The 18,123-nt window shown below is 43.9% G+C and overlaps 2 protein-coding genes across 2 annotated transcripts; one reads left to right on the top strand and one right to left on the bottom strand.

Moving 5' to 3' along the window:
* Positions 1 to 4,426: 4,426 nt before the first annotated feature.
* On the top strand, positions 4,427 to 5,383 carry LOC122913538 (olfactory receptor 52D1). Its single transcript, XM_044260229.1, has one exon. It carries the CDS (start codon positions 4,427 to 4,429, stop codon positions 5,381 to 5,383), a length of 957 nt encoding a protein of 318 aa, XP_044116164.1.
* Positions 5,384 to 9,294: 3,911 nt separating this feature from the next.
* On the bottom strand, positions 9,295 to 10,923 carry LOC122913539 (ubiquilin-3-like). The gene has a single exon (XM_044260230.1). It carries the CDS (start codon positions 10,921 to 10,923, stop codon positions 9,295 to 9,297), a length of 1,629 nt encoding a protein of 542 aa, XP_044116165.1.
* Positions 10,924 to 18,123: the final 7,200 nt, after the last annotated feature.

The following is an 18,123-nucleotide window of genomic DNA, read 5'->3' on the forward strand; positions in this document are numbered from 1 at the left end:
GGCTGTTAGGCTTTGCCAGTAGAGGGCAGTAGAGGTTAATTAGAGGGCTGGGACAGGGACAAGGGATTTATCTTGTGCATCTTCTGTCCTGCTGGTGTCACCCAAGCATTTGTTATTTTCATTGACAATAGCAGTGGATTCTAACAGAAATGGTAGGTTCAGTGGGTTAAGGCCTCGCCTTAGGCTCAGGTCATGATCTCAGGGTCCTGGGATCCAGCCCCGCATTGGGCTCTCTGCTCAGTGGGAAGCCTGCTTCCCCCTCTCTCTCCACCTGCCTCTCTCCCTACTTGTGATCTCTCTCTGTCAAATAAATAAAACCTTTAAAAAATAAAATAGAATTGCCCCTTAGTTCTAGCTAACCTTGTTATGTCCTTCAGATAGACCAGCAACAGCTGGCTGGAATCCCTCCTCAAAGGTCTTAGTCCCAGCTATAATGGCACTCTCCTTTGCCAGATCCTCCTCTCTTAGGACCATTGGTGGTTACAGCAGTTACTCTCAGTCATGCCATGATTGCCACAATACAGAAACAAAACTCCATCCACCCCAGCTAATGTATATACAGAAACAAGGGTTATCGGGGGTTACTTTTGTAAAGATAAAATTAAGAAAAATTAAGTATGAACCATACTTCATTGAACAAATATTGACTTGTGAATACATCAGATAGTTTGGAAGAAAATATAATCTCCATCAATTTCATTGAGGAATAATATTTCCAAAACTAATTAAGCCTATGTTTATAATTTATAAAATTTAAAGATTTTCATATTACTTTCATTAATGCATGATTATAATAGTTTTTATAATTAAACATTTTAACATTTAGAGCCTATTGTTATAGGAAACATAAATAATTCCGATAGTATTACTAGTACATAAGCGTTATCATAATGAAATATTTAAAAATATATATATACATGTGAGAAGATAGTCCAACTTCAAAGAGACAAAGCAATAATTTCAAATTTCTGACAGTTAATAAAAGCATGTTCATACATTTTTAAATGGGTAGTGATGACTTAGAAATTCTAGTACGTACAGCTAACAAAGGATAAGTTAAATTGTTATATAGAGGTTTTATTTTTAAATGCCAGTATTCACAATGTTCTGTAAATTACATCATTTTCTACTCTGTAAACTTTTAATGACAATTGTTAGAATCAACTTAAAATTATGGAAGGAGAATACAGTGTTTTAAAAATTGTTTTAGGAAAGAGCCAGATAAAGTTTTTGAAGACCACTAGATGGAATTAATTTGAGGGGGGAAAAGTATGTTCAAAGGGAAGAGAGAAAAGTACTCTGAAGTCATGGAAAAAAGATCAATTAAACCTGGGAGGTGCTTTGACAGAGGGAGTCCCTGGCTCAGGGACCTGATGGATGGCTGAAATTCAGGCATCTGAGGGGATCCACCTAGAGTATGGATGTCATTTCTTACCAGGTCCAGCTTCAAGGCAATGGATCAAGGCACTTGCAAGGTGCCCATCATCATTTCCTCTTTCCTAGAAAAGTCATCAAGGAAGATTTTCCAAAATATTCCTCATGTTATCAATGCTCCTTCTCATTCTTTCTCTCAAAATGTGCATCACAGACCAAATCCCTGGAGGAGGCCAATTTGGTTTACTCTCCTGAGCATCACAGACAGAGGCAATAAATAAGCTTGCTTATCAAGCCCACTCACCAGCGGAGGCTGGGACACAGAGCTGAGCTGAAGACAATCACTGAGCCCTGAAAACAGAGAGCAAACAAAGATCAGACGTTTGAACCCAGATTACACATTCAGACCCTTCTGTTCCCTCCTACCACACCCACCTGATCCTGCACTGAAACACAGCTTTCACCTCCCTAACTAACTCTGTGCCTTCAGATACCCACCTCCTGCACAAGCTGTCACTCGGGCACCCTCTGCCCACACACAGCCTCACACTCAGCACATCCTCTCACAGAGCTCCAACTTCAGTGGGCTCCACCTGCAAGTGCGTGTCTTCCATACAGGTATGTTCTTCAAATCCGGTTGCCCAACAACTGTGTTCTATGACAGAACACAGAGTTAAATTTTTGGGGTCTAGGTCAGAGATGGGGACCTCAAAGGCCAGACCTGAGGCAGTTTCCAGAGGATGCTCCCATTATGGCCCAGAGTGGCACTCCCTCAGTATCCATATTCCATTATTTCCTAGGGGAAAAAAAAATTCTAGCTCTGCTCTAACCATAGGTTTTCTGTCCTTCATATCCCAGATGGTCACAGAGTACTAGTACCTTATAATTCTACTTGGAAAGTTCCTTAATGGGCTAAGAATGGGCTGGAAAGAATAGGAAAGGGAAGACAGTAGCGATTCCAGCTCTCTGCCCACCACCATCCAAGCCTCTCTCCTCACTGCAGTCACAGCATGTGTCAAGTCCAAGTCCAAGACCTTCACCAGTGAAAGTCTCTATACAAATACGAGGGCCTCCCTAATCTCTTTACATTTGGAATTCAGATAATTAGGAAAGTGTTTGCAGCCTTATGAATTGATATTTGACAAATGCCTTGTCTGAGAGAGGGGAATTCAGATATTGGTCATAGTCATGGACATCTGGGTCAGGTGAAACTTGAAACTCGAATCAGGACCCCCAATTTCAGGACCCTCTGCAGTGAACATGCTTTGTGATCTGGATGACATCAGTTTACTTCTCTGGATATTGTCTCCCTTCGATTAAGGGTGCAAAGGATTATGACACTCTATTTTCTCCAGAAGGGTGTTAGTAGATAAAGAGCTTGCCAAAAAAGTGGGCAATGATTTCAGGTGTTGAAATTTTTAACTCATACATACTACTTTTTGATCAACTATAAACTTTGTGAAGGTAATATACCCATATGATGTCATTTCAAATTTAGAGTTAGAAAAAAGAAGTCCCAAAGAGGTTGTGGGATTATTCCAATGCCACATAAGGAACAGATGGGAAAGAGAGAATGACTATAGAACCCTTGATTTTTCCAACTTAAGACAGGACAAAGTAGTAGATTTCTTTTTTTTTTTTTCCAAGTAGATTTATTCTCAATCACAGATCAATTTTGTTAGAGTATCAGGACCAAAATTCAAGTTTCTTAGAATCCCAAACAGGTTTCTTTCTTTTTTTTTTTTAAGATATTTATTTATTTATTTGAAAGACAGAGAGAGATCACAAGTAGGCAGAAAGTGGGCAGAGAGAGAGGGGGAAGCAGGCTCCCTGCTGAGCAGAGAGCCCGATGTGGGGCTTGATCCCAGGACCCTGAGATCATGACCTGAGCCGAAGGCAGAGGCCTAAACCACTGAGCCACCCAGGCGTCCCCCACACAGGTTTCTTTTAAGTAGACAGTGTGCTTACTAAAGGGGAATGTTTTTGAATAGTAGCTAGCCTTCCACAGCAAAACCATATTCCCTTCACAGAATATCTTCACTGTGTCCCAAGGACAATAATTTTCTGCCTTGGTCTGCCTCTGTCAGCCCTTGGTATGCTCATCTAGCCTGAGTATTCAGCCATCACACTGCTGGGCATGCAGGACCTCTAGCTGCCTTTGCCACAGTATGAACTGCTATTTCCCAACTAGAATGTCTGGTCCATTTCATGCTTCTGATTACTCAAATCACTGTAGTTACTGAATCATGCAATATGTGAGCACATCCAGGTGACCTAACTTCTTTCTAGGCATTCCAGGTGAGATACAAAATGTTGTTATGTAGTGTATGTTTATGAAGATATATTAGAAAAACAGAAAATAGAGTGATTGTATTATTATATCACAGAGTGTAAAAATCAATGTTATGTTACATTGGCTTTAGTGAACATTGAGTCTTGAGTGAACATTGATCAAAATGTCTAGGTCCTGACACAAGCATGGTCAGTGTGGAGGTTTAATTTCTAAGGGCATAATCTCAACCAACTGGATTTTATAGTAGTAGAAGAATGAAAAGAAAAAAAGACATTAGGGATCAGAAGAAAGGGATGACTTCTGGGAGGCAGAAAACTTGCATCGAAGCTTAGAAGACAGAGAAGGATAAAATAAAGCCTGAAGACTCTCTAGGCCTGGCAAAAAGGCATGAATGAAAGAGGCAAGGAACATCGGTCCTTATGAGTTGACTAAAGGTTAGTAAATGATGGCAAGATGTTTAGGAGGTGGGTCATAAAGGATCAGATTGGAAAGATGCTTTAGCAGTTAGTTTGTGCTTGGAAGGTAGAACTCAAAACATGATTGAAAAGCACAGGAATTAGCAAAATGGGGGAAAAAAAGGAGACTATATGTGATAGAATCTTTAAGGTTCTTGTACAAGTTAATAATGAATATTTTTCTCAGCCTAAAAAATATTGTTTCACAGAGGGGTTATTTTATGTAAAGAATGAACCAAAACCCTGATGTGGCAGGGCAGTCATACCATGACCCTTTGTATCGAGCCCTTTATTTCCACGCAGAATGGCAGCTTCCAACCTCAGTGATGATGGTCTCCCAGCCACTCTGTTCCTGACAGGGATCCCAGGGCTGGAGTGGGCCCACGTCTGGATTGCCATTCCCTTCTGTGCCATGTATCTGGTAGCTCTGGCTGGGAATGCTGCTCTCATCCTGGTCATTGCGACAGACAGTGCCCTTCATGCACCCATGTACCTCTTCCTGTGTCTTCTCTCACTCACTGACCTGGCTCTCAGCTCTACCACTGTGCCTAAAATGCTGGCCATTTTGTGGCTCCATGCTGGTGAGATTTCCTTTGGTGGATGCCTGGCACAGATGTTTTGTGTCCATTCTATCTATGCTCTGGAGTCCTCAGTTCTTCTTGCCATGGCTTTTGATCGCTATGTGGCTATCTGCAACCCACTGAGATATACAACCATTCTCAACCATACCATTATAGGCAAAATTGGCTTTGCTGGGCTTTTCCGTAGTGTAGCCATTGTCTCCCCATTCATCTTCTTGCTGAGGCGACTGCCTTACTGTGGTCACCATGTCATGGCACACACATACTGTGAGCACATGGGCATTGCTCGCCTGGCCTGTGCCAACATCACTGTCAATATTGTCTATGGGCTGACTGTGGCTCTGCTGGCCATGGGTCTGGATTCCATCCTCATTGCCATTTCCTATGGCTTTATCCTCCATGCTGTCTTCCGCCTGCCATCTCAAGATGCCAGACACAAGGCTCTGAATACCTGCGGTTCCCACCTTGGAGTCATCCTGGTCTTCTACATTCCTGCCTTCTTCTCCTTCCTTACCCACCGCTTTGGGCAGCACCAAGTCCCCAAGAATGTGCACATCTTTCTGGCAAACCTCTATGTTCTGGTGCCTCCTGTGCTTAACCCAATCATCTATGGAGCTAAGACCAACGAGATTCGGAGTCGCCTTCTGAGACTGCTTCACCTGGGGAAAATTTTAACGTGATATTTGAGCAGTTTGGAGATAAGGAATATAAGTGGGTATGGTAGTTGTCTAGTTGCATTTACATGGATGGAGATCTCTGATATACCAGAAATGTCTTACAGGAGATGAAGCACTGGAAAAAAAGAGAAAGTTAGATGAATTGAAGGTTTCAAAAATCATATTGAACATACCATAATCCTGAGGCTCCCAGTACAACTCTGAAGAGCTCAGAAAGATGATAGTATTTTTACTCTTGGGAATATTTTATAATTAGGAATAAGCGCGCCTTGGAGAAAACTCAGCAACTATGATATGCCAGTGTAGAATGTGCCTAACATTTTTCTCTTTTGCTGCAAATGTTTCTGTGACTTACTAAAAAGATCAAGTCAATTCCTGTTCTTAATTGAGTCCGGGCTTCATACTGGAATATTCTTCTGTGATAATTTTTAAAAAAATGAACATTTGAGGTAAATTTCATCTGATTTCCAATACTTTGGGTAGCCATGAAGAACACAAAGTCTGAAGTTAGAGTACCTGGGTTTGAGTCCTTGTTCCTCTGCTTACTAGTTTTGTAGCCTTGAACATGTTGCTCAATCTTTCTGTGTCTCAGATTAACCAACTATCAAAAGGATGATGTTAATATCTGACTCTTTTTTTTAAATATCTAACTCTTAATGTTATTTCTAAGATTAAGTAAGTTAACAAATGTAGGAAACTCAAGATAGTGGATACATGTAAAATATTGATAAATAAATAAGAGAATCATATATAAACTTGGAAATTATTAGCCAACTCATACGTTATTTAGGACTATTTTTCATTACATTATTTTACAGGGTTATTACAATAACTATGTTATACAACATCTCTAAAATATTTAGATAGCTCTTGGGATATGAATAGTGATCATTAAAACTGTATTTCTCCCATCCCTCCTCTGGTCTTCCATTTGGAAGTCCCTTTCCTTATAGCCATAAAGTTATCCCTCATTCAGGAATCAGAGAGACTTGGTCAAAATCCAAACTGCTTTTTTGATAGCCCTCCTTTGCCCTAGTTACCTCAGTTCTAAAATACCCAAGTAAGTCCCCAATTACTGCTCCTAATAATTCCAAAATGTGATTATCACCTGCAATTTCAATTAAGAATCTGTGACTCAGAGAGGCTACTATTCCTAAGGTTATGCATCTATATGGGCCATAACTCATGCATTATCCAGAATGCAGTATGTGTGAGGACACCAACCTGCACGAACACAGAGCAACAAAAGTGAAGACCCTTTGTCTCTTGAGGTAGTAAATGGTAAAGAGACCCAGCAGTGTAATGATTTCAGGAACAGAGAAAAAATATATAAAAAGAAACTGAAGGCGGAGATGGGCAAGGGCACGGCTGTTCTGCCCTTGAAATGCTTCTTTGTGGGTCTTGTGCCTGCTCCCCTTAAGATGCTGGCTTCATTTGATCAAAAGGTCTCCCTCAAAGGCAACTTGTCACCATTCACACTAATTATCTGCCATGAAACTCACATTTTCCTTAGAAGAAAGTGCAGATCAGGAACCCAGGAAGTTAGTATCAAAAGCAGAGCCAGGATTCAGGACTCTGGACTCCCATAGTAATATTTAAAATCCTACCTGTCGACTAGATTTCCAGGACCATAGAGCCATAAGGGACTTGATGGACTGGTAAGGAAATTCAGGTGCATGAGTAGGCAAAAGATGTGTCTGGTATTAGGCCACAAGTCCCATAGCTTGCAGCCTAGTGCTCCCTCATCTCACCCACAAATTCATCAACAATTCATCATAACTCTTGGGCTATCCTCCTCTTCTAGCAATGTCTGTGGCCTCAGAGGAGGTCAAAGGAGAAAGTCAAATGGATAATTCAAAGACTAGAAGAGGAGGGGTGCAGGATCCCGCAGAGGCCGACACCATAGCACAGGGGTCTAGCTGTGACCTATACTCTGGACTGATACCCTGTGGATACAGCACAGGGCCTTCTTCCCCATGGTTTCCCCTTATTGACCAAACTCCAAGTTTCACATACCATTAGATAACAGACAGATGGAGGATTCTGCAGCCCTGACAGCAAGCTCCACTCCCTAAAGCTGGTTTAGGCTTATCATCCTGAAGCTAAAATGCAATAGTTCTTAGAAGGGAAGGGTGATGTGTAGAAGCCAATAGGCCTTCTAGACGACTGCAGGTAGCAGGATCCAGTCCCTACGAAGACTATTAACCTTATTGCCAAGATCTCCCATCTCACTCAGGTGTCTGGCTACAGGAGCCCGCATGATAAAGGAGAAAACATGCTTCTAGAAACCTAGGAGACTGCCCTGTCCATTACACCCACTTCACCCCCAGACTCCTCCTCTTCCCTATGAAGAATTAGTGTACAACACTAATCTCAGAAATTCAGACCAAGATCCTAGTTCCACAGGAAAGTGAAAATTAAACTGTGTATCAGGATCATTGAGGGCCATGCAGTCCCAAAGATATTTTATGCACGGTCCCTGACTGCCACAATCTTCAGGTCTCTAGGCTCAGGCATTGTTACAACACAAGTCACAGTGTGTAGCTCAGAGATGTCCATCTTTTCAAGCCCCCAGGAAGCATGAGATTCAGTTGTTTTTCAGCCCAGGCTCCCAAGGCTGGCTCTGAATCTACAGTCTCTGGTGTCCCCAAAGTAATGTCTCCAATATGCTTCCCACCTCTCTTTCATCAGGTGGTATCCTGCTACAGTTTCATATGGCCCTTGGTCCTCTGGGGAACACTTCGTGTGCCTGTACTGTGAATCACCTCAATGACTGATCAGAGTCTACAGAAAAGACTGGGTGGATTGGGAAAATTTGGGGACTTTCACCAAGACACAGGGACCCCAGAATGTAGAGTTGGGATGGGGCCTGGAGAAAGATGTTGAACTACATCTGGCCATGCTGAGCAGAGGTTCCTCTGTGGCACCCAAGAGAAGGCTGGTAGGTCTTGGAAAGTACAAATAGACTCAGAGATGAAGGAACCACGAACACAGACATTAAGAGTCACAGCCAAAGACATGGTCAAACTCCCTGAAAGATTAATAGAGAAAGAATCAGTGTAACATACTCTCAGGAAGCACCACTCTATAAAAATAAAACCAAAAAATGGATAAGAAAATAGATTAAATAAAGCAGCTTAAAGAAATACAGGTCAGTATGTCAGATTCTGTACAAAACTGAAAAAAAATGGGAAGATGGGGAATGAGAAAGTTTTGAGAAAGCTTCTACACCATCCTGGGGGTGTCTGACTACAGAGGATGGGGAGATGGGGTCACTTTCGAGAAATTCAGGGATGAAAGGAGAGAGAAGTTCGGTGGCTGAGAGGGCAGCAGAGTCAAGGATTTTACAGTGTGAAAGGAAGAAGCCTGTCCAGGAGGAGAGGATGGGGCTTCAGAAGTGGTGGGGGTTCACCTCACAAAGCATGGATCCTGACACAAGTAGTTAAGAGAGAAAGAGGCCGAGCTGAGACGGGGGTTGGCCAGGCTTTCTATAATAAGGAGAGACTAGGTCTGAAGATGAAGATACTTGGTGAAAGAGAGAGTGGCTTCCTGGGGGAACAAAATCCAGGATTCCTTCAGAGTTGCTCTGGAGTTGGACCAGAGGTGCCTTGTGATGATGATGACAATGTTGGTAAAGAGTTAGATTGCTGAAAACACTCAGGACGTCGCCACCTCACATTTAAATTTGGAAAACACTCTGAGATTAGGAGTATGAAAATATGTGCAGCCCAGACCCAAGACCCTATAGCATGATCAGTCTCTTTCCCAAACAGCATTCTCTTCACCCACCTACCCCCAAACTGACATCACACATGAGATCCAAGCAATTTTTTTAATGTAGAACAGGCTTGGGCAGTGAGGGAGGGGGCTGTTCAAGTGTGCACATGATCTGAGTAAGAGGAATTCAAAATATGTTACTTCCCCTCCCCTCCAGTTCCCCTTCCTTTTCCTCCTTCTCCACTGTGGGCATTCACTGGAGGGACCTGGGCCTCTGGTTCACCCAGCAGCCTCTCAATGGCAGCATGAATATCTCCTCCTGTGGCCATAAGGGCCTGTAGATTGGCATCACGATTAGCAAAACCCATGGCCTTCAGATGCTCCAGTTCTTGCTGGTAGCAGCCTTCAATGAGGAGGGATGAGGATAATGAGGCTTGTGTGGACTGGGAGCAGGCGTTGGACAATGCATGGAGAAGCTGAAGAATGGCCAAGGTGGGCTGCACAGAATCTGTTCTCTGACTCTGCCCTCCACCCCTGGTTTCAGGGGGTTCTCTAGTCCCATGTGACCTACCTGGGCCCCATAAGCAAGGTTCCAGCCCAGGCACCTCCTTGGACAGTGTCTGCAGGCCCTTTTCTATCTGGATCAATGCCTGCAGTGCACGTGGGTTGGTCAGGATGGGAAGTAGTGGCATATGATGTCGTAGGGGGCTTCCAGTTGCCAACTGGTTTAGCAGAGCTGGATTTAGCTGCAGGACATGCAAGGCTCTACGCAAGGCAGAGGGTGAGGATCTCAGCTGACTGATGAGAGGGGCTGTCCCTACAGGCTGCTGGATCTCCTGGGAGAGAAGATCCTGACTTGAGTTGACATCTGGCACACCAGTCCCACATCCTGAACTGGCCTGATTTGAGGCCACGCACCTGGCCTGGGAAACATCTCCTACCCTGACCTTCTGTGCCAATGGCCTTGCTGGGGCCAAGGCTGTGGGGATGGTGGCAGTAGTGTCAGTATCGATGTGAGCACTGGCCACCTCTTTGCAAAGCTCTGAACCTGCGCTGTGGTCTTTGGAGGTAACCAGTGGGGCCAGAGTGAAGAGCATGAGCTGCTGGATATCAGAGCAGACTGGACGCATGGCATTGTCACCTCCCGGCACTACCTTCAGTGCCTCTAGCCCCCGCTTATCTTCCTGCAGGAGTTCCAGCTGCCGGGACGGGTTCTGCAAGGTTTCCAGAGCCTTAAGAGCTGGTTCAGGTTTCTGTGCTAGCCTTGAGGATTTGGGAGTATGACTAGTATTGGCTGGTTTCTCATTTGCCAGGCCTTGAACCACAGGGCTTTCCAAGAACTGCACCACCGACTCAGGTGCGGTCATCAGGAGTTGAGCCAGCTGGCCAAGAAAGTCGGCCAGCTCAGGAGAGCTACGGGCCAGCCGGCCCAGCCTGGCCAGCATCCCAACACTCTCCGAGGTGGATGGTTCAGAACGATGCATGCAGTGGCCAGCAGGGCCTGACAGAGTTCCAGGACCAGGCAGAGTTCCTTTCAGATGGGTCCTCACCACCAGGTGGACTGTAGTGCCATCCAGGATGCCACGTTGGCTCAGGATGTCTTGATCCCGGAGGATCTTTCCAGTGAAGATGAGTACCAATCGGTCGGTGTCACAGTGAAGGCGTTTGGAGATCTGTTTCTTAAAGTGGTGGACACTGCTATTTTCTGCCAACATAAATTCCTGGCAGTCCTGTGGGGTCTTGACAGACACTCTGATGATGTGTGATGACAGCTCCCTACCAGATACCAGCCGGCTGTCCCCTGCTTCTTCCCTAGCCTGAGCCATATTTCTTCAAAAGAGGAATGCAGGACTGCAGGACCACTCGAGGATCTGTCGAAGCCCAGGTGCAGGAGTAAGCACACCTTTGTGCAGGGACCAGTAGGTGTTGAGGAAGGTCCACTCACCCACGACCTCCAGACACTGCTTCTTAATGTAGCCTCAAGGTCACCTGGCTCCCATAGAGGTGTTGGCTGTCCTTCTCCAGGTCCAGACTTAAGGGATATGACATCAGTGATGATGTCACAGTTAAGAAGTAGACCTGCATGGGGGAAGGGCAGAGGTCTCTTCTACCTGCTGGAGGTTGGCTCTCTTCACAATTTGACTTAAAGAGCAATAAAGAAAAATTAAATGTTTCTGTCTAGAAACCTGCTGCTCACCTGCCTATTTCACTGTTGAAAATCATACCACCTGAGACTGGTAAACGAGTATAGCTAAGTAGGAAAGTACGGGTCTGAGAACTGGCTCAGGAACTGCTGGTTCTAGTCATCTGCCTTGCGCTGAATGGGCTGTATACTGACCATGGCCCAGTCAAGGCCACAAGTTCCCTTGTTTCCATATGAATAGAATGAAGATGTGTACAGTTAGTCCATTCAGCTTCAGCGGGAGCTTGAGGGCAGCTTGTGTCTCCAAGGCCCACCAGGCTGAGTAACTCATCCACGCAGTTCTAAGGAAAACAGCATCGTGTTCCCAAAGAAATTCTGGACTAAGTTGTTCTCAAAGACAGAAACTATTATCTCAAGTCTCTGGGATTAGAGCTAAGGCAAAATAAGTTATAAGAAAGTAATAATTTTACTCTAGGTCTTTATGACTTAACAGTGGTTAGATTTAAGATCTATTTAAAGAGGAAAATGTCGTTTGGAAGCTGACATATTTCAGCTGCAAAAGCAGAAAAATGATGATTTTCTAAGGCACTGTTTTGGCCTCCAGGCAGGTGGGACCCCAGGTAAAGTCTTTCAAATATGTACCAACTGTATTTTTTTACACGAAGATAGATACATCAGGCTGCCAGGCATTTGCCATTATATCCTTGACACTTTTTCTGGTTCTGGAATTTCCAAGAGCTACAAAATTAGCACTTGGCTGTCTACAATAGCACCTTCAGAAGGTCGTGCTGGATGTGGGAAACACAAGCCTCTAGAGCCCTTTACTACATGATATTGATAGATGTTCTTAAACCTGGGCCAGTCTGAGTCAGTGTCTCCTATACCCAACTGATATCAAGATTCTGATAAGTTGTAATTCCTGAGTCTAAAAGACCTTCTCAGTCTGAGGAAACTTCATGGAGTGAGCCATGTGGCTGGCTGGCAGCGAGCAGTCTAGTAGGCCTTTCCCAGAATGCCCAGATCTCAGAACAACTTCTACCACACGAGTATTATTAGCAAAACCAATTCCTTTGGGGAATTTTCTCAGTTTCACCCAACAGAACTGGATTTTCAAACTAATGTTCCTGGCTTTTTATTAGTTAATAAATGAAAACATACAGGAGTTGAAGAACATTCTGGGGGAGAGTTATCCAGAATCGCTTTCTCGTATCTCACGTTTCCACGGTGGTGGTGGTGGTGCCTCCTGCAGAGCCTGTGAGGTGAAGCATTCCTTCACTCCTCTCTTTCAGGCTCTATTGTCAGGACCTGGAATGTCTCTTTCCCAAGCACCCACTGACAGCCCTTGCCAGTCCATTTACACCCTGTGTCTCAGGAAGGGAGCCCTGCACATGCTGTCCACTGAGTTCTTCAAAACAAAAATCTCCTTCGTCCTTCCTGAGAAGCCAACATCACTGGAACGTTTTAGATTATACCTAAATTCCTTTTATAATTGGAAAATAAAATAAAACAATCAACGGGCAATTTATTTAATCAATTGAAAACTTACCAGTTAGGACAAAAAAAGGGGGAATGCAGACTCCCTAGAAGAAAATAGCCCTGGTTTAAATCCCACTTCTACCACTTAATAACATTCAACTAGTCATTTACTCCTTTTAAGCCAGGATTTCATCATCTATAAAATGATAGTTCTTCACGGATTTGTTTGAAGATTGAAGGAGATAATGCATATAAAGTTCAATCCAAAGTATTTGACACAGAGCAGACATCTGTCAAATATTGAGTATGATTTCAACAGTACAGTCACTGCCAATCCTCAGCACATCCTGTGGTCAGGTCCGTAGCTAGACTGAGAGACACGGAGAGCAGACGTTGCCTGTCAGGATTGAACAAATGTCCGGAGACATGTTCAGCTGCAGATGCTGGAGACAATTCCAAGCAGATTGGGAGGGGAGTGTGGTATCTTCTGTTAGACCCAGGACTCCAACTAGATTAAACGCGGACTTTATGCACCTGATTTAAAGTTTATTGTAGTAAGATATAATTTCCAGGAAACATATTATATCCCCATATTTTTCAGAGATTGACTAACGTTTTCTCATTCCGAGAATAGTTTTATTAGACATCAAACTACATGAAAAGCTCAGCATTTTTTAAAGATTTCTTTGACAGAGAGAGCACAAGCAGGGGGAGTGGCAGAGGGAGAGGGAGAGGAGAAGCAGACTCCCCACTGAGCAGGGCACCTGACATGGGGCTCAACTCCAGGACCCTGAGATCCCAGGACCTGAGCCAAAGGCAGACACTTGACTGAGCCACCTAGGCTCCCAGAAAAGCACAGTATAATATGAAGTTATAGTGTTTCTTGTCAGCAGTTTGCTTCCCAAAGATCTAGTGAGAGTTTGTTTTTTTGTTTTTTTGTTTTTTTGTTTTTTTTTAAATCAGAACTGTCACCTGGGAGAAGATGGCTCCTGGTGGCCAGGCTAACTGAACAGGAAGTTCAGTGGGATTCCCATTAAAAGAGAAATGCCTGATGGGACGCCTGAGAGGCTCAGTGGGTTAAGCCTCTGCCTTCAGCTCAGGTCATGATCCCAGGGTCCTGGGATTGAGCCCCGCATTGGGCTCTCTGCTCAGCAGGGAGCCTGCCTCCCCACCACTCTCTCTCTGCCTGCCTCTCTGCCTACTTGTGATCTCTGTCTGTCAAATAAATAAAGTCTTCAAAAAGAGAGAGAGAAAAACGCCTGATTCTGTTAGTGAGCTGTGCTTTCCCTCCTAAATACACTGAGTAGGCTTAAGCCAAGTATGTGATAATCTCATTTATTTAATTAAACCAAAAAGACCCTCTGATAAGAGTAACAAAGACTACCTCCATGTTACTTTTGCAATAAAATCCAAACTCCTTGTCTAGCTACAAAGCCTCCCCTAGTTGGATTCCTGCTCATCTCCTGGACTTCCTGATGATGATTTTCTCCTTTTCTACAAAACTTGGCCACACTGGCCTCCCTTTTATAAATACACTGGCTTCTCTTTTATCTCTGAAACAGGCCAAGTGCCTTCCCATCCTTAAAGTCATTGCAATTGCTGTTCCCTAAGGCTTTAATGCTTGTCCATCTAATCTTTACAAGGCTCATCCTTCTTACCTTTCAAATCATCTCTTCACAAAGCCCTTCCCAACCATTTTGTATCTTCTTAGTCTATTTTAGTTATCTGCATAGAACTTACCATTATGTCATTATTTCTTCTTTACTGTTCATTTATGTTTCCGTGACCCTTTACTAGAATATAAGCTCCAGGAGAACAGGGACCTTATCTTATTTGCTTTTGTAACCCCATTGCTAGAAAACACTAAATAAAAAACATATAGGGAAGAAGAAAGAGAAGGTAGGAAGGAGGGAGTTAAGGAGGGAGAAAGGGAATTTGAATTAAAGACACAGACCCTAATTTATTGCCCTGGCAGTTTGTGGTGTTTCGCTCACCTAAATAAATATCCAGCAATAGGTGAACGTGGAGCAAGCATATATGACAATCCTTGGTTGTCCTAATGAATGGAATCACATAAGACAGTGAATGAACTTCTGTCTCTCTCTCCACAAACCTGTTTCTCCCATTGAATTCTCTCTCTCATCTAATTTTACAAGCAAGACAGCTCATGTCAGATAAGAAGCTCCACTGACCACTCCTCCCAGCCCCTTCTCCCTTCTCAGACCATCATTCATTTAGTTGTTCAGGCCAGAAACAGAGGAATAACCCCTGAGTCCTTTCTTTTCACACAACTAATTTATCAGTAATTATTCAGGGTTCTTTCTTCAACATGTGATCTGACTCTGATGACCTCCACTCTTTTTTTCTTTTTCGTTTTTTTTTTTTTTTTTCGTTTTTTTTCTCTTTTCTCTCTCTCTTTCTCTCTCTCTCTTTCTTTTTTAAAGCTCCACACTGGGTGTAGAGCCAAATGTGTGGCTTGAACTCACAACCCTGATATCAAGACATGAGCTGAGGTCAAGAGTCAGCTGCTTTACCGACTAAGCCACACAGGTACCCCACCTTGACATTTTAAATAGCCTCCTAGCTGGATTCCCTACTTCCTTTCTTGGTCCATTAAAGTCAAGGACTTCCCATAGTAGCAAATACAGATCAATTAACCTCACCTCTTTACACAAAACCACAAAAGGTTTTCCTGTGATACTTGGATTCATCTAAATGCCTTACCAAGTCTAGAATGCTCTGATAATTTGGCCCCTGACCCATCTCTGAAACATTCTGCTCTGGGCACAGCACCATTCCTGTATTCTGGAACACACCCTGCTCCTGTAAGTTTTTTGGGTTTTTTAATAAGATTTTATTTATTTATTTGACAAAGAGAGAGAGATCACAAGTAGGCAGAGGGGGAGGGGGGAAGCAGGCTCCCCACTGACAGAGCCCCTGATGTGGGGCTCCATCCCAGGACCCTGAGATCATGACCTGAGCTGAAGGCAGAAATTTAACCCACTGAGCCACCCAGGTACCCCCTCCTGTCTGCTTTTTAACTGACATCCCATTTGTCTGGGAACTTGAGGTCCTGACTTTCACTTGCTCACTCCCGTTATTCATCAGTCTGCTTAAAGGCTCTCTGGAGTGATGTGCTTGGTGATTACAACCCCAGAAGTGTCCTCCTGTCAATCTCTGTCTCCTTACTCTGTTTCTTAACCTTCTCTTTTCTTGAAATTCCATTATGTAGTCTATCTGCCTCCTCTCTTTTGGTTTCACAAGGCAGGGCTGTGATCTAGAACACCTCCCATCTCTAGCACCCAGGACAGAACCTGCCAGAGAGAGTGTGTTCAATTAATGTTAGCTGGATAAGTAAACGAGTCCCTAATTCCTCCCTTTCCTTAACCTTGCACATCTGATCTTATCACAAGGGTGTGTCAGTGCTATCTCCAAAAATTCTTCAGTTGTCCACTGAAGACATATGCCCTTGTGGACAGCACCAGTCTAAGGGCAACACCATCCCCTACTTGGATGATGGCAGGATCTTGTGTCTTTTGTTTTGTTTTATAAAGATTTTATCTATTTATCTGAGACAGCAGAGAGAGAGACAGCAAGAGACAGAATACAAGGGAGGATGGGGGTTTGGAAAAGGGAGAAGCAGGCTCCCGCTGAGCCTGATGAGGGACTCGATCCCAAAACCCCAGGATCATGACCTGAGCTGATGGCAGACGCTTAACGACTGAACCACCCAGGTGCCCCTAGGATCTTCTGTCTTGACTTGCTTTCCACCCCTGCCAGCTTCTCATTCATACTCCACAGAGAGGAGAAAGAAATCCATACTCCACATTGGTGCAAGACAACAGAGTCCTATAGTATTCTGTCTGCTCTCTCCCACCTCACTTGGAAGAATTCTCTCCCCATCATTCTCACTAATCTGGACACACTGGCCTTCTTTCCTTTTTATTCAAATGTGTTGAACTCTAACCGAACCCAGGGAACTCCTTTACACTTTCCCTCTGCCTAGAACATTCTTCCCCCAGGTCTTTGAATGTCTTGCTTCCTCTTACTCTTCAAGTCTTTGCAGAAACACTCCCTCCAGAGAGATACACTCTGACCACTCTTTTTTTTTTTAAGATTTTATTTTTTTATCTGACAGAGAAAGATCACAAGTAGGCAGAGAGGCAGGCAGAGAGAGAGAGGAGGAAGCAGGCTCCCTGCTGAGCAGAGCGCCGGATGCTGGACTCGATCCCAGGACCCTGAGATCATGACCTGAGCCAAAGGCAGAGGCTTAACCCACTGAGCCACCCAGGTGCCCTCTGACCACTCTTCGAAATAAATATTCCTCTTCCCTCTAAGTGCACTATAAAATTACCTGGTTTATTTCCCACATGAAATTTATTGTAATTCAAAATTTATTTTGCAATGGAATGGAGATTAAGAGTGTGGCCTCTAGAACATGGGTTCAAATCCCAGCTCCAACTCCACATCCTAGCTGTGCAACCTTGGGTTAGACACAAAACATTCCTATGCCTTCCTTTACCTATCTGTAAAATTGATTAATACTGCCAACTTTATAGGGTTGTTGTAAGAATTAAATGTTAATAGGCGCAAAGTTTATTGAATAGTGCCTTGTTCTCAGTGAGTGCTCTGTTAGCTGTTACTTCTATCTCATTTGTTTGTTGGAAGTCTCTTATCTCCACTGTTACTATAAACAACTTAGGGCAAGAACCATATCTTGCTGACCATTGAATTCCTAGCACCAAGCATAGTTTCTGGCATGTAGGAAGTATTCAGGAAATATTGGTTAAACTAATGAGTTGCAAAAGATTCCTTCATAACTTGGAAAAAAAGAACAGGTGTATAAACTCACTTCCTGTTGTTTGAATAACACCTTGGTCTTAACTTCTTGTCCTCCTGCCTGGCTGGCTATGTGATATAGCACTACAGACGCAATGCTTCTCCTCTGTCCTCTCCCTCTCCTCCTTCTTCTTCTCTCTCTCTCTCTTTTTTTTTTCCTTTCTAGCACATACCTTGGTCTGAAGAAAGGGTACATATTTTTTGGTGGGGAGCCAGGCACTAGACCCAGTATCACCCCAACTGATCCTGCTTCTCTTCTGCACGTACACAATGTCTGTTGTGGGTCCTCCCCAGGCAGAGGTCCTGGATTTCGATCTCCTGACAGAGGGTGAGAGTCACAGCAGGGAGCAAATGGGACATCTGGAGAAGCCAGCTGTTTTGGTCACATCAACCTTCTTCCCCAAACTCCAGCAGTCCCCATTTCCCCAAGCCCAATCCCAGTCCTGGTCTACACTGTACCAGTTCACATCTGTTTCGTCTCCGTAACCCCTTTCTCTTTTGGTTGCTCATCTCCTCACTCATAATTCACCATTCATTCATTCAGTCTTTACTGAGTGCTTCCCATGGG

This window comes from Neovison vison, chromosome 7 (genome assembly GCF_020171115.1).
Source record: "Neovison vison isolate M4711 chromosome 7, ASM_NN_V1, whole genome shotgun sequence".
NCBI classification, from domain to species: domain Eukaryota; kingdom Metazoa; phylum Chordata; class Mammalia; order Carnivora; family Mustelidae; genus Neogale; species Neogale vison.

Bases quoted from the DNA above. Each gene is read 5' to 3' on its own strand.
- LOC122913538 (XM_044260229.1), top strand. From the start codon at position 4,427: ATGGCAGCTTCCAACCTCAGTGATGATGGTCTCCCAGCCACTCTGTTC.
- LOC122913539 (XM_044260230.1), bottom strand. From the start codon at position 10,923: ATGGCTCAGGCTAGGGAAGAAGCAGGGGACAGCCGGCTGGTATCTGGT.